The 16,142-nt window shown below is 41.7% G+C and overlaps 1 protein-coding gene across 3 annotated transcripts in view; it reads left to right on the forward strand.

The window, feature by feature from the left end:
- LOC115103965 (kinesin light chain 1-like) overlaps positions 1-16,142 on the forward strand; it is a 30,128-nt gene that overhangs the window by 10,456 nt on the left and 3,530 nt on the right. For 2 of the 3 annotated variants that reach the window (XM_029625040.2, XM_029625041.2), the window contains exons 4-14: positions 8-86; positions 455-683; positions 920-1,007; positions 1,604-1,705; positions 4,930-5,103; positions 5,708-5,807; positions 7,890-7,939; positions 8,537-8,592; positions 8,706-8,814; positions 9,117-9,233; positions 14,524-14,648. In XM_029625040.2, the coding sequence (XP_029480900.1) occupies positions 8-86; positions 455-683; positions 920-1,007; positions 1,604-1,705; positions 4,930-5,103; positions 5,708-5,807; positions 7,890-7,939; positions 8,537-8,592; positions 8,706-8,814; positions 9,117-9,233; positions 14,524-14,648 (1,229 nt within the window). Of the gene's footprint in view, positions 1-7; positions 87-454; positions 684-919; positions 1,008-1,603; positions 1,706-4,929; positions 5,104-5,707; positions 5,808-7,889; positions 7,940-8,536; positions 8,593-8,705; positions 8,815-9,116; positions 9,234-10,939; positions 13,645-14,523; positions 14,649-16,142 lie in introns of those variants that run through there. The other variant, XM_029625042.2, reaches the window with a different exon arrangement.

Here is a 16,142-nt window from a genome sequence, read left to right on the forward strand (position 1 = left end):
TTTCCAGGAGGAGAAAGATGGAGAGCCTCCTAAAGATACACTGGACGACCTCTTCCCCAATGATGAGGAGGACAACAGTCAAGGAAGTAAGCGGTCTGTCTACCTACAACCATATCCTGCGTCATCATCCTGTATTGGATTAGTATAGATTATTTATTTTAGTTGAATGTTCATTGCTTTGGTGTGTAACGTCAAACAACAACCTGTTGCGTCGTATTTTAATTATTTTTTTATTTAAGGTCCCATATTTGAACTTGAGTTGCTCTAATATTGAGCTGACGACCCTCATCTGATAATTTTATCAGCACAGAACTGGCATTTTACTGATCTTCAAATATGTATTCTATGGATTGTATACAAAAGAGAGAATTTTAAATCCATATTATAAAAACTTAAAACTCTGCAGCAACTGCCCAAAACTTCTACCTGTGAACAAACCGCATCTCTCCTTCAGTGCCTCACCAGCATAACAGTGCAGCGGTGGCCGCAGCCCAGCAGGGTGGCTATGAAATCCCAGCCCGCCTGAGGACCCTCCACAACCTGGTGATCCAGTACGCCTCCCAGGGCCGCTACGAGGTGGCCGTGCCCCTCTGCAAGCAGGCTCTGGAGGACCTGGAGAAGACATCTGGACACGACCACCCTGACGTGGCCACCATGCTCAACATCCTGGCCCTGGTCTACAGGTGTGTGTGCGTTTTATGTTGGTCTTTTTGTTGGAGCCACCATATGAACACGGCTCCAGCAGGAAAAAGGTTATCACATGTATGTGCTGCTATCCTTTATCATTATACTGTAACACCTATATAACCACACTTTTTCACCACCTATGCCACTTATCTACACACTGCTTCTCCCTTCAGCACCGAGTTTATTCCGGGTCTTTTTCTTTTAGACTATTATGTGGTTTTCTTTTTTTCAGGGACCAGAACAAATACAAGGAGGCGGCTCACCTGCTCAATGATGCACTGTCTATCCGGGAGAAAACCCTTGGGAAAGACCACCCTGCGGTGAGTTAGTCTACCAGATGGAGCAATCTCTTCTTTTTTTTCACTAGACAAAAGGGGACTTTTCTGCATGTTTTTTTTATTTTTATATTAGAATTCGTAAGGACATGGGTTGGTGAAGGTCAGGTTGAAACTGCCGTCAGCGGCTCCAAGGGCTGGCTAATCCTAAAGCATGTTGGCCATGACTACATTACGGGAATGTACTGTTTAGCACGTTCCTAATGGCAAATCTGGTTGTCAGCAATTGGGCACGCATCTAGGCAGAGAGAAGTTAGTTAAGATCCATTCGTACGCATCCACATCACAGGCTCCTGGATAGTACATGGGCATAATAGGAATGCAAAAGGTGCTCGCTCACTGTAATGTAAATGCTCCCAAAGTTGAAATGTCCGTTATCACAAATTGTACAACTATTGTCAATTTTGTATTCATGTCAATATGTAGTGGTGTTAGAGGTTTTATAAGACGACACATTTGTAGTTGTACTTCTGGAAACATTTAAACTGTACAGGCTCCCTTGTTTGACTCACCGCATTGCAGGTACAGAGCAGCTACATAACACGATGAGAGCTGCTCACTAATCCTTCTCTGTTTCTCAGGTGGCTGCGACACTGAACAATCTGGCAGTGTTGTATGGCAAGAGGGGGAAGTACAAGGAAGCTGAGCCCCTTTGCAAGAGGGCTCTGGAGATCAGAGAGAAGGTAGGTCTAGTGCAGTACATATCCAGTGCAGACATACTTGGTAAAAATGATACAATGTCAGTTAATTTGTACTGTGCTTCATTCAATTAGCAATATTACTAATTAATATACTCAACAATTGCAAATGTCGCAGTCTGGAATTGAAAATTAACTTTACATAAGTGGTGCTTGTAACCCGAAGTTCATCACCAGCTCATTATTATGATTTATGACATGGCGAGACATTGAGGTCATGTTACATGACAATTTTTTATGGCTTTGATGATGGCGGAGGATTGTAAAAAAAAATTTAAAAAAATAAACGATTATGCCGTTACTCTGTCCCGTAACACTTCTAATGGTTTCATGGCAGCCATAAAATATCAATGTTTTATATATACCGTACCAGTCAAAAGGTCGGACAGACCTACACATTCAAGGATTTTTTTTTATTCTACATTGTAGAAGAGTGAAGACATCAAAACTATGAAATAACACAAGGAATCATGTAATAACCAAAAAAGTGTTAAACAAATCAAAATATATCTGAGATTCTTCAAAGTAGCCACCCTTTGCCTTGATGACAGCTTTGCACACTCTTGGCATTCTCTCAACCAGCTTCATGAGGTAGTCACCAGGAATGCATTTCAATTAACAGGTGTGCCTTGTTAAAAGTTAATTTGTGGAATTTCTTTCCTTAATGCGTTTGAGCCAATCAGTTGTGTTGTGACAAAGTAGGGGTGGTATACAGAGGATAGCCCTTTTTGGTAAAAGGCCAAGTCCATATTATGGCAAGAACAACTCAAATAAGCAAAGAGAAACGACAGTCCATTACTTTAAGTCATGAAGGTCAGTCAATCTGGAACATTTCAAGAACTTTGACAGTTTCTCAACCAGCTTCATGAGGATTGGTTTTTCAACAGCTTTGAAGGAGTTCCCACACATGCTGAGCACTTGTCTGCTTTTCCCTCACTCTGCGGTCCAACTCATCCCAAACCATATCTGTCTGACAGTACCCAATCGGGTGATTGTGGAGGCCAGGTCATCTGATGCAGCACTCATCACTCTCCTTGGTCAGATAACCCTTACACAGCCTACACAATCCCCACATTCTTATCGGCAGACTCAACAGCCTTGGTTTCTCAAATGACTTCCTTGCCTGGTCCACCAACTACTTCTCTGATAGAGTTCAGTGTGTCAAATCGGAGGGCCTGTTGTCCGGACCTCTGGCAGTCTCTATGGGGGTGCCACAGGGTTCAATTCTCGGTCCGGCTCTCTTCTCTGTATATATCAATGATATCACTCTTGCTGCGGGTGATTTGTTGATCCACCTCTATGCAGATTACATGATTCTGTATACTTCTGGCCCTTCTTTGGACACTGTGTTAACAAACCAAAAACTAGCTTCAGTGCCATACAAAAATCCTTCCAACTGCTCTTAAATGCTAGTGAAACTAAATGCATGCTTTTCAACCGATCGCTGCCCACAACCGCCCGCCCAACTAGCATCACTACTCTGGACGGTTCTGACTTAGAATATGGGGACAACTACAAATACCTAGGTGTCTGGCTAGACTGAACTCTCCTTCCAGACTCACATTCAGCATCTCCAATCCAAAATTAAATCTAGACTCGGCTTCCTATTTCGCAACAAAGCCTCCTTCACTCACGCTGCCAAAGATACCCTCGTGAAACTGACTAGCCTACCGATCCTTGACTTCGGCGATGTAATTTACAAAATAGCCTCCAACACTCTACTCAGCAAACGGGATGTAGTCTATCACGGTGCCATCTGTTTTGTCACCAAAGCCCCATATACCACCCACCACTTCGACCTGTATGCTCTCGTCGGCTGGCCCTCGCTACATATTCGTCGCCAAACCCACTGGCTCCAAGTCCTCTAAGTCTTTGCTAGCTAAAGCTTCGCCTTATCTAAGCTCACTGGTCACCTTAGCAACACCCACCTGTAGTGCACGTTCCAGCAGGTATATCTCGCTGGTCATCCCCAAAGCCAACACCTCTTTGGCTGCCTTTCCTTCCAGTTCTCTGCTGCCAATGACTGGAACGAATTGCAAAAATCGCTGAAGTTGGAGACTTCTATTTCCCTCACTAGCTTTAAGCATCAGCTCTCTGAGCAGCTTACCTATCGCTGCAGCTGTACACAGCCCATCTGTAAATAGCCCATCCAGCTACCTAACTCATCCCCATATTGTTTTTGTTAAATGTTTTTGTTTTTGCACATCTACACATCTATCACTAGTGTTAATTTGCTAAATTGTAATTACTTTGCTACTATGGCCTATTTATTGCCTTACCTCCTTAAGCCATTTGCACACACTGTATATAGATTTTTCTATTGTGTTATTGACTCTACTTTTGTCTATCCCACGTGTAACTCTGTTTTTTGTCGCACTGCTTTGCTTTATCTTGGCTAGGTCGAAGTTGCCTACCTGGTTAAATAAAAGTGAAATGTATATCTTAAACCGTTGATGTGTCTGTTACTTGAATTCTGTGAAGCATTTATTTGGGCTGCAATCTGAGGTACAATTAACTAATGTACTTATCCTCTGCAGCAGAGGTAACTCTGGGTCTTCCTTCCCTATGGCAGTCCGCATGAGAGCCAGTTTCATCATAGCGCTGGATGGTTTTTGCGACTGCGCTTGAAGAAACTTTCAAAGTTCTTGACATTTTCCGGCATTGACAGACCTACGTGTCTTAAAGTAATGATGGACTGTTGTTTCTCTTTGCTTATTTGAGCTGTTCTTGCCATAATATGGACTTAGGGCTCTCTTCTGTGTACCACCTCTACCTTGTCACAACACAAATGATTGGCTCAAACGCATTAAGAAGGAAAGAAATTCCACAAATTAACAAGGCACACCTGTTAATTGAAATGCATTCCAGGTGACAACCTCATGAAGCTGGTTGAGAGAATGCCAAGAGTGTGCAAAGCTGTCATCAAGGCAAAGGGTGGCTACTTTGAACAATCTAAAATATATTTTGATTTAACACTTTTTGGGTTACTATGTAATTCCATATGTTATTTCATAGTTTTGATGTCTTCACTATTATTCTGCAATGTAGAAAATAGGGAAAATAAAGAAAAACCCTGGAATGAGTAGGTGTCCACTTTTGACAGACTTTTATACAGTACATCTTAAAAAATGAGTTGCGTTGCCATCTTTGATTATTTGGCTGCACCTCGACTCGTGTTTGATGCTTCTGTCCTCTCGCCTCCCATATAGGTGCTGGGCAAGGACCATCCTGATGTGGCCAAGCAGCTGAACAACCTGGCCCTGCTGTGTCAGAACCAGGGCAAGTACGAAGAGGTGGAGTACTACTACTGCCGTGCCCTGGAGATCTACGAGCGCAGGCTGGGCCCTGACGACCCCAACGTGGCCAAGACCAAGAACAACCTGGTGAGGGGGCTGCCTGGCTTTTGACTGCCGCTCTTGACTACTGCTGCTCGTGGGTGAATAACTCTGTCTGCTGGTTTTCTCTTTCATCTGACACTAATTGCACAGAAGTGCCGACACCTGATTTCTCAGGTCTAAATCAGACGGCGGTTTCAAATTAAGAACAAAAACCTGTAGACACTAAGGCCCTACGACACCGGTGTCAAACTCATTCCACAGAGGGGCCATATGTGTCTGGGGGATTTAGCTCCTCCCTTGCACTTGATTGATGAACTAACTCCCCACACCTACTTGTCTAGGGCTTAATAAAAATATTTTAGAACGACACTAGGCCTTCCGTGGATTGAGTTTGACAACCCTGTCCTATGAGAACCAAAGTTGCTCATCCTTGCCGTAGCTCTTTGATCCTGTTATGCTTGTATTTATATTGGTGGTAGACTAAACAAGCTGTTGCAGGGAATGAAATTTGTTTCCTTTTAAATCTCATTAACTGTGATGGTTGTTGCTTTGTGTAGATGGAACCTGGTTCAGTGATTTGCATTGTGCATACTTTTAGTTCGAAGGTGAAATGTCTGAACTCTCTGAGCCTTTTCCTCTCGTCTCCCAGGCTTCGTGTTACTTGAAGCAGGCAAAGTACAAGGAGGCGGAAATCCTTTACAAAGAGATTCTCACCCAAGCTCACGAGAAGGAATTTGGATCCGTGGATGGTGAGCAAACTAGTCCAAAACTCGAAAGGGCCACAACAAACACTTGGGGGTAGTAGTCACTTTGCCTCCATATTTGCAAACCTTTTTTTCAATCTGTTCTTCGTCTACTCAAAGATACAGTACGTTCTAGTGTTTCTTTTACATGAATTCAAAGTCTTGGGTTTCTAGAATGAACAATCGAGCGCTGGACTGTACTGACCACAGACATACAGTAAAGTCTGTAGATCTGACATTGTAGAACACTTTATTTCACACATAGCATTTTGTACTGGCAAACTAGCTAACTGATTTGTCAAATTTTGCCATCAATTATCAGGATGAGTTATGACGTCCAGTTAATGACAATGTAGTTGACAAGTCGACTTGAAGTGTAAGGGTTCATTGCTAATGAGAACATAGTCAACATTTGACTTGAAGTGTAGGGTTCAACCACTTACAGAATAGTGCAGGCTAGAGCAGACTGATTTAAGAGCTGTTCAATAAATACTTCAAAATCTAGATCATAAAGAAAACAACTGGTTACTGGGGAGTATAGAGTATTTGAAATAAATGTTTAGTAGATTATTTTATATTTTTAGACGTAAAGATTTAGAATATTTGAAGAGCTAGCTGGCTAACTAACAGGTTTTGTTAAATTTTTAAATTGAAAGAAGTATTTGGAAGAAAAAAAATAATGGACTTCTTCCCATATTGAATGTATTGGGAACTTGAACATTTTTCCTATTTTCTAGCATTTGCGAGTTGTTTCTGATGCTCAATTGAATTATCTTTTTCATTTGAGGTGTTATGGATGATCAAAGTGCCATTAAAGGTTTTCTTGACCTTTCACTCTAAATGCCATGTCACATTGTAGGATAATCACTGGGCATGTGCATATGATACACAACAATGAAGGTGAGTGGAACATTGATGGGGGGGTTTTTCCCAGAAAGAAATATGCACATTTATGAAACCAAAACTAAATCCAACTTGGTTTACATAGGTGTTGCTTATTATATTGCCCAGCATTTAATTATTTATTACCAGTTGCGATATAAAGAATGTGAACAAAGATATTTAAGTCTCGGTTTTTGTTCTTTTTTGTGGTGTGTAAAATTCCATACTTTTGTTATATATTTTTCATGATTTTTATAATAGTGACACATGTTTCATTGTATTTTTGGGTTCATCTGTCATGACATTACTTCACCAATTTAGTAGTCTTGACACAATGCTTTCGTAACACTGTTATAGAATCACATACATAACCACTTACTACAGCCAACCTTTTCTTCTAACTACGAGCATAATACTTCTGATGTCGCTGTAAAGAAAACAAAGGTTGGTTATTATACACTGTCAAACTATTTGTTTTGATAAGCATGATGTCTTTATTATGATCAGTGTTATTCAGGCTTAACATGCCATATTTCAAGTAAGCTTCCACATCCTTTTCATTTCTCATGTATTTTTCTTTACTGTGCTTCTGTTGTCTTTCATGTTATGTTGAATTTGTATTGACTGTTTCTGACATTGACAATTATTCTTTTAGATTTTATTTTGAATGATTTCTAACTTTTAAATTTTTTTTATGTCATTAAATATGCTTCGTTTTATTTTTGATCCATAATTAAATGAAATGCTTTCATCAAAGTTCTCTCAAGATTTAACATGTGAAATGATGGGTTGACTTTATTTTCACATTTCCTTTTCCATATTCTCAATAAATTTGAGACATAATTGTGACCATGTCTCTCTTGACTTTCTTACTATGCCAATATATAATACACGGTTAATTAACAAATAGGTCTCAATTGATTATGTGAGGAGGTGGGGATGAATTTGAGGGATTATCAGAACTCTGGTCTCAGGTTGAAACAGAGTTTAAAAAATCTCAAACCATTACTGAGATTGAGAGGTTGCGATAGGATCTTGTCTCACGAAAGAAAGGAACCACGTTTAAATAATGTTGCCTAAATGTCGGCACGGTGCAGAGGTCTACAGCTATATGCTACCGTTTTGCTAAAATGCCTGTCTGTTACTTGTTGAGGATGTTTTTGCCAGCATACAGCACACATTTCTCTTTCTCCTCTGTCTCTGCAGCTGAGAACAAGCCCATCTGGGTGCATGCCGAGGAGCGGGAGGAGTGCAAGGTGAGTCTATGTAAAGTGTGTGTGTGTGTGAGAGCGAGCACAGGCATGTGGCAGGGGTGCCCATTTTTACAAGGAGTGCCTATTTTGTTTACTTGTCAATACTGTCTGGTCCCATGTTCCTCAGTTGGTAGAGCATGGTGCTTGAAACACCGGGGTTGTGGGTTTGATTCCCATGGGGGACCAGTAAGAAACATTCAAATGTATGCGCTCACTGTTGAAAGTTGCTTTGGATTAGAGCGTCTGCTAAATGTCAAAAATGAGGGGGGGAAAAATGCTTGTTTTGTGTAGGCTCGGCGAAATGACACCATACACATCGAGGCAGCAACATCCCGCTAACTGAAATCAGCAGCAACAAAAAGCTCTTACCAAACACGCCTCAAGGGAGGGTGCACATTGCTAACAGTCAATAGTGGTGGTCTGGACAGATTTAAATTCTGTTTTCTCTAAGCGAGATGTTGTCCATGCTGTGTTTGATGTCAAATATCTGAGTCAATCGGAAGGGACTTTTTGGAGAATGAGGGGTTTCCCTTTTAGTGACGTATTTTTGTGCTCCTCTCTCCCCCTCTATCCTCCCTCCCTCTATCCTTGTATCACCAGAGCAAAGACGGCTATGGAGATTATGGCGGCTGGTATAAGAATTGCAAGGTGAACAGGTAAGAAGTCCACTTAAAGACTTGTTAGAACTACCGGAGCAAAGGAATGGTACTGATTGGCATCTCTAGTCACTGCAGTGATTTTTGAAGTGAACTTGGTGTGTGTCCATCAGCCCCACTGTCAACACCACTCTGCGTAATCTGGGAGCTCTGTATCGCCGGCAAGGCAAGATGGAGGCTGCTGAGACCCTGGAGGAGTGTGCCTTGAGGTCCCGAAAACAGGTCAGCTTCTCTCACATTTTATAAAAACACACACGTTCAAGCTTAAATCCAAACTTGTGTATATTCAGTTATGGAAATGCTTGAACTGAAGGTAGACATCCACAGAGACTTTAAGACCTATTGTTGCATATTTGTTATTAGTGTTTCACATCTGTATATTCATGGACTATTTTGCTTGATTGTGTTTGTGACTGCATGGTTTACTGATTTTTACCAATCAGTTGCACCAATTACTTTCAATAATAATGTAGATCAAAAGGTGAAATATTGCAAAATTGAACGGATTTGTGTGTTTTGTTCAGGGTGTGGTGGAGCTGCAGAGAGACGGAGACAGGAGGAGGAGCAGGGAGAGTCTGAGCAGCGTAAAATATGAGAGCGCCTCCGAAGCGGGGGAGGACGGCAGCGTGGACTGGAACGGGGTGAGTGCACTGCACAGACACGCACACCTAAGACTTAATATATTATTTAGGAAGGCATAGAGTGCAAATGTAGTGTAAAATATACACTATATATACAAAAGTATGTGTACACCCCTTCAAATTATTGTATTCGGCTTCACCCATTGCTGACAAGTGTTTAAAATCAGCCATGCAATCTACGTCGAAAAACATTGGCAGTAGAAGGGCCTTACTGAAGAGCTCCGTGACTTTCGACGTGGCACCTTCATAGGATGCCACCTTTCCAACAAGTCACTTAATCAAATGTCTGCCCTGCTAGAGCTGCCCCGCTCAACTGTAAGTGTTGTTATTGTGAAGTGGAAACGTCTCTAGGAGCAGCAACGGCTCAGTGCTAGGCAACACAAGCTCATGGAACGGGGCCGCTGAAGTGCGTAAAAAAACAAATGTGTCTGTCCTCGGGTTGCATCACTCACTAACGAGTTCCACACACAAGCCTAAGCTCATCGCCACCATTGGACTCTCCAGCAGTGGAAATGTGTTCTCTGGAGTCATAAATCACACTTCATCATCTGGGCAGTCTGACGAATTAACCTTGGGTTTGTGGATGCTATGGGGACCTCTGCCTACCCCAATGCATAGAGCCAACTGTAAAGTTAGGTGGAGGAGGAATAATGGTCCGGGGCTGCTTTTCATGGTTTGGGCTAAGCCCCTTAGTTCCAGTGATGGGAATCTTAACGCTACAGAATACAATGACATTGTAGATGGTTCTGTGCTTCCAACTTTGTGGCAACAGTTTAGGGAAGGCCCTTTCCTGTTTCAGCATGACAATGGAAGCCGAGACAATTTTTAAGCCGAGACAATTGAGACATGGAATGTGTCATTGAGGGTGAATGGGCAAGACAAAAAATGCCTCTGAACGGGGTATGGTAGTAGGTGCCAGGCGCATCGGTTTGTGTCAAACCCAGCAGCGTTGCAGTTCTTTTCACTTTCAACAGTTTCCTGTGTGTATCAAGAATGGTCCACCACCCAAAGGACATCCAGCCAACTTGACAAGCTTGTGGGAAGCATTAGAGTCAACGTGGGCCAGCACCCCTGCGGAACGCTTTCAACACCTTGTGGAGTGCATGCCTAGACGAATTGAGGCTGTTCAATATTAGGAAGGTGTTCCTAATGTTTGGTATACTTGGTGTATAATGGTTTCTAACCAGTTTTAAAGCAGATTCTCCATAGCCCTGGTCCCTAACTGTAGATGGCTAGGAGCACGCTGCATTGCAGGGTGAGCAGACTGCTAAGGTGCCCCTTAGAGTCCCACTGCGGTTCACACTGATGTCATTAGCTGACTGCTTTCAGTGCAGCGTAGCGAAGACTACAAAAGCGTTCTTCTCTAAACCTTTTCAAATGTGATATAATTGTCAGACAGTGTAGAGCCACAAATGATTGTCTTCTACTTTTTCATTCTTTATGGCAAATGTGCAGTCATTTGATAAAGATGGTTTAATATTGGTCATAAAATAATGTTCTAAGCTTTGATCTTTTAATCTTGCTATATTCCTCTCTTGAAGGGTGTGTTAACCTTGTGTTTTTCTGCCTGTGTTTTTGTCTCATCTTTCTCTTTTCTGCTGTATGTCTCTTTCTCCCCGTTCTGGTTCTCTCTCTCCTCAATTTCTCTTGTCTGTCTCTTTTGCTCTCCACTGTTCATGTTCTCTTCTCTTTCTGTCCTCCATTAGGCCTAAATCAGCAGGATGACCTTCCTCCGCCTCACTCTCCTCAACCAATCAAGCCAATCGAATCAAAATGGATGTCTCTTGTCATTTCCTCTGTGTGAAGCCTCTTCTAATCTTTCATGGAGGACTCCTCCTTCATCCCCACAAAACAGATTATCGCTTTTACCTCCCAATCTTTCACTTCCCATCCTTTCGGGGTCTCCTCACTCCCACCCATGTTCTCTATCTTCTTGCGTTTTCCACACTCTGCCCCTCTTCTCCTGGTCTCTTGCCCTCTTCCTCTTGCGTTTTCCACACTCTGCCCCTCTTCTCCTGGTCTCTTGCCCTCTTCCACTTTGCCCCTCTTCTCCTGGTCTCTTGCCCTCTTCCTCTTGTGTTTTCCACACTCTGCCCCTCTTCTCCTGGTCTCTTTCCCTCTTCCTCTTGCGTTTTCTTTATCCCTCTCTCTAGCTCTCTCGTTCATGCCCACTCATTTCTCTCATCATGCTGCATTGCATTTTCAGCCTTTCTCTTCCTCTATCCCTGTCTCTCCCTTTCTCTTGCTGTGTCATCACTTGTATAGTATGTATGATATTCTAACCAATAAGAGATGGTGGCACCAGAGTCCAACTGAACACTGGAAACTTGACTATCAAAGCTTTGGTTGTTTGATTTTCTCTTTTCTGTTCTTCTTGTATGCAAATATGATTGCTTTTACATTGATCTTCATATTTCCACTAAGCACAGACACAGTTAGAACGGCATCAATTATTGGTCCACTACCAAATGAGACCAGTCAGAATTTGTATCTCGTTTTGTTATCGCTAAAATATTATTGGCCACTGAAGAGCAACCAGCTAGAGTAGTGCTTTTTATTTAGCTGCTGCCAGCTTTTTGTCCTGATATTTGACCAGGATTGATCTACCTTGGTGCCTTTTTTATGTTCACTAATTTTGTTGACTTGCAACCTGTTTTAAGTGTGACCATGACCCTTGTAAATTATTTATGCGTACTGTTGTGTTGTATAGGAGCAAATGTAAGACAATTTTTAAAAATGTATATCGTGACGCTATTATGATTCCAAGTCACGTCGCCACTTAAAAGCACCTTTTTGAGTTTACACATCGATTACTCATGGTTTATTGAGATTAGTGTATCTGTCTCCTGTTTTTATTTAGTTGACTTTTAAATCATTTCTTATATAGGATAGTGTTTATCATAATGTTTATTTATCTTTGCATTGTCCCTCTAAGCAATTTATTATTATTATTATAATATAGCCATAAGGTTAGTAATGATGGTGTCTGCCTGACTATGGTATTGACGTTTTAAAGAGGAACGGCTTGCTAACTGTAGAATCAGTGTCTTTGAATTGAATGGCATTGTGCTAATTGCTTTCTCCAAAGCCATAGCTTGGGGAAAGAAATGATTTCTCTGGTTATGCGCCAAGCCAGAGAATCTTGTTTCATATTTTGAAGTAGCCATTGAAAAGGGACACAAACACCAGAGACACACAAACACACACATTAATGTACACTGCTGCACAAAGTTGTTGTATTTGATTTTGTAAGCTTCTGAGTGGCATTTGGTGAGGTCACTTATTTAGTTTTAGCTTGATGGTCCTCTTGTTGTTCCTCGCACAGCTTTCACTCTTGTTATCGTCTCATCTTTAAAGCCTACTTTACCCTGCTATGACGTAAGGCAGTCATAACAGCTTATGTTAGTTTATAACACCTATGAACAGCCATGGCGCACATGAAACCACCAAGGTTCGCTGTTTTGTCAGCCAACAACATAGTTACCTTGAACCCAGTGACATGTGACCTAGCTGGCTGCTCATAAGATATATGTTATGAATTGACATCAGATTTTATGAATGCTCCTGATGACAACATTGCTATGCTTAAAGATCGGCTTTAGATTGGGGATTTAAGTTAGGTGTGATCATTGTGAGGCCTCGTTTAACAGTTATGTTACCTGAATGTAAAGATTTTTCAAACAGCTCTGTAGCTTGAAATGTGCTCATTGTTGTCCACTAACTGTCCCAGTTTTTATTTTATATTTCCCATGTTTCAGTCAGTTTCCCTCATTCTAAACTATAGTATCTTTATATGATGTATTTTAGGCTGAATAAGTGTAGTACTAGTAACTAACCTAGCTAGCCAGTCGTTTCAGCATTAGCCAACACCACCAAATTGAAGTTGCCTGAATGCCATGTAGTTACTCTTTAAGCACTTTAACTATTATATAATAACTGTATCACAATCAGTGCAGGTATATGCTAGTACATCATAGTACATTTACAGATAATGTTTTAAAGTGCATGTGCTAAACCAAAACAGATGCTGTACTATGAGACTATTATTTCAATTAGCTTGTGTGTAGTTAAAGGTAATTACACTTGATACCATATGAAAATGCAATTCCATGTAACTGTGGCATTTTGGTATCTCGATGGAAAGAGACGGCTACAATGTTGCTAACCGAATAAAATAATAATAATAATAATAATAATAAACGGTAATAGTGGAGCTAGCCAATTCTGAAACACTCTGGCTGGTAGGCCTATGTAGTGGAGCAATTTAGCTATGTCACACTATTTCATTGGTCTGTCTGTAGAATGCTCTCCATGACTAATACTCCTGTCCTGGCATCCCTTTGTTGCATTGTGATGAATGTGTCTCTAAACCTTGTTTGACATTGACTGAAAATAAAGACTTTCATTTTGGTCTTTTCTTTGGCTGGCTGCTTGTGTAAACCAACCTGAGGGGGAACCGCACATCCAATATGAGCTCTCCCTCTCTTTATCTCCCCCCTCTGGAGTCCATTGACCTAGTTTCACAACCCGGAAGTTCTGGTGCATGAAAGCTTCACTGCAGTACTAAAATGTAGTACACAGCAATAGGCTGCAGATTTAATCCAATTACATTTCACCCCCTTCTACCTGAAGTGTGCACTTAGTGTTTAAGTCCCTAAGTACTGAAGGTTTGCTTCAGTTGTGGTAGGGCATGAAAGACTAGTTTTTTAAAGCAGAGCATTTCTACAGCTTTATCCTATTCATAAATGTTTTGTTTGAAATTCATTATCTTCGACATACTGTAAATTCCCCTACTGGAGAAGTACTGATTTTGAAATAATGCCCATGACTATGCATTAGCGAGTGCAGGGTTAGGTTCGGTAGCTTCTCGTCTGCTGCCTTCATTTGCACTGGTCTGAAAAATACTGAACAGTATAAAACCATAAGGTGGATACAAATTTGTGGACTTGATTTTAGTCTTTCAGTACTAACCCATCATAGCAGATGAAGGAAAGGAGAGACGGTGAGTATGAGTAAGCCACTTTATTCGATTGTTGATACACCCCTGAAGAGCCCTTAGGTCTGCAGGCTTTTGTTCTAGGTCAGCACAAACAACCCTAATTGGGTATTGTAAAGGAAGTTTCAGGATGGCAGCCGAGATTTATTCCGGATGCTTTTTGGACACAATTTGTCAGAGCAATCTGGTATGTTTGGGCTGGAGTGGGAAATAATGTGCACACCCCCTGGGATCTATCAGGAATGGATTGGGAGATTGAGTTTCCAGGACTGTCTGACCCTGGTGTTGTTTCAGGATGGCAGTGGGGGCCTGAGGAGAGCAGGGTCGATGGGGAGGCTCCGGGATGTCTTACGGCGAAGCAGCGAGATGCTGGTGAAGAAACTACAGGGGAACGGTCCCCCCGACCCACGCAACCTCCAGTAAGAGAGAGAAACATGCGCAAACACACAGTGCTTATTGAGTCATCACACCCCTTGCACAGTTATAACATTTTGCTGGCTTAAAGGTACAATATGTAATACTTCTTCATTCAAATGGCTCTAAATGCCCATAATAAAGTGGCAAGGATCAGAGAATAAAATGCTTTGAAGATTACATGATAACTTCAGACCCCAGTGTTGCGCCTCTGGCAACTGCTATTATAACAGTGTTTGAGTACGATTTTGCTGTAAAATTTGGCCTGTGTGCTCTCACATAAGATGCGTGGCCACTTGCCTTTCGAAGGATCCAAGACCCATCTCACAATAGCAGTTCCTTGGAGTTTGCAAAACAGCATTGGCACTTGGATTGAAACCGGTGCTATGGTCCGATGACATGAAATAGAGCTCTTTGGCCACACTCTTTTGGCATCGAAAACAAATGTGGTGTCCGCAACAAACGCTGACACCACATCCAAGTATATCTGACCAAATTATGAAAGATGAGTAATTTTGCATTCTGTAAAGTGAGCGTGAAAGAGGTGAGAAAATTATTTGTGTCTAACAACAATGAAAAGCCACTGGGGTCTGACAACATGGATGGAAAATGACTGAACCTTCGCATAGTCTTGTAATAAATAATGTGGAAATTGAGCACGTTGAGGTGACTAAACTGCCTGGCGTAACCCTGGATTGTAAACTGTCATGGTCAAAACATATTGATATGACAGTAGCTAAGAAGAGAAGTATATCAAGAATAAAGCACTGCTCTGCCTTAACAGCACTATCAACCAGGCAGGTCCTGTAGGACCTGGTTTTGTTGCCCCTGGACTACTGTAAAGTTGTGTGGTCAGGTGCAACAGAAAAGGACTTTGGAAAGTTGCAATTGGCTCAGAACAGGGCAGCACGGCTGGCCCTTGGATGTACACTGGGAGCTAATATTAATAATATGCACCTCAATCTGTTTTTATGAGAGGTGACATGTTGAATGCACCAAGCTGTCTGTTTGAACTGCTGGCGCACAACTCGTACACCAAAGCATACCCCACAAGACATGCCACAAGAGGTCTCTTCACAGTCTCCACAGTCCAGAACAGACTATGCGAGGCACACAGTACTACGTAGAGCCATGGCTACATGGAACTATATTCCACATCAAGTAACTGATGTAAGCAGTAAAATTAGATTTAAAAAAACAGATAAAAAATACACCTTATGGAACAGAGGGGACTGTGAAGCAACACAAACCGTATGCACTGACACATGTATACATACACACGATAACATGCGCACTATACACACACATAGACATGGATTTAGTACTGTAGATATGTAGTAATGATGGAGTATGGGGCCTGAGTCCACACAGTGTGTTGTGAAATCTGTGAATGTAATGGTTAAAATTGTATGAACTGCCTTAATTTTGCTGGACCCCAGGAAGAGTAGCTGCTGCCTTGGCACCAGCTAATGGGGATCCATAATAAATACAAATACCTA

This window comes from Oncorhynchus nerka, linkage group LG21 (assembly GCF_034236695.1).
Source record: "Oncorhynchus nerka isolate Pitt River linkage group LG21, Oner_Uvic_2.0, whole genome shotgun sequence".
NCBI lineage: Eukaryota > Metazoa > Chordata > Actinopteri > Salmoniformes > Salmonidae > Oncorhynchus > Oncorhynchus nerka.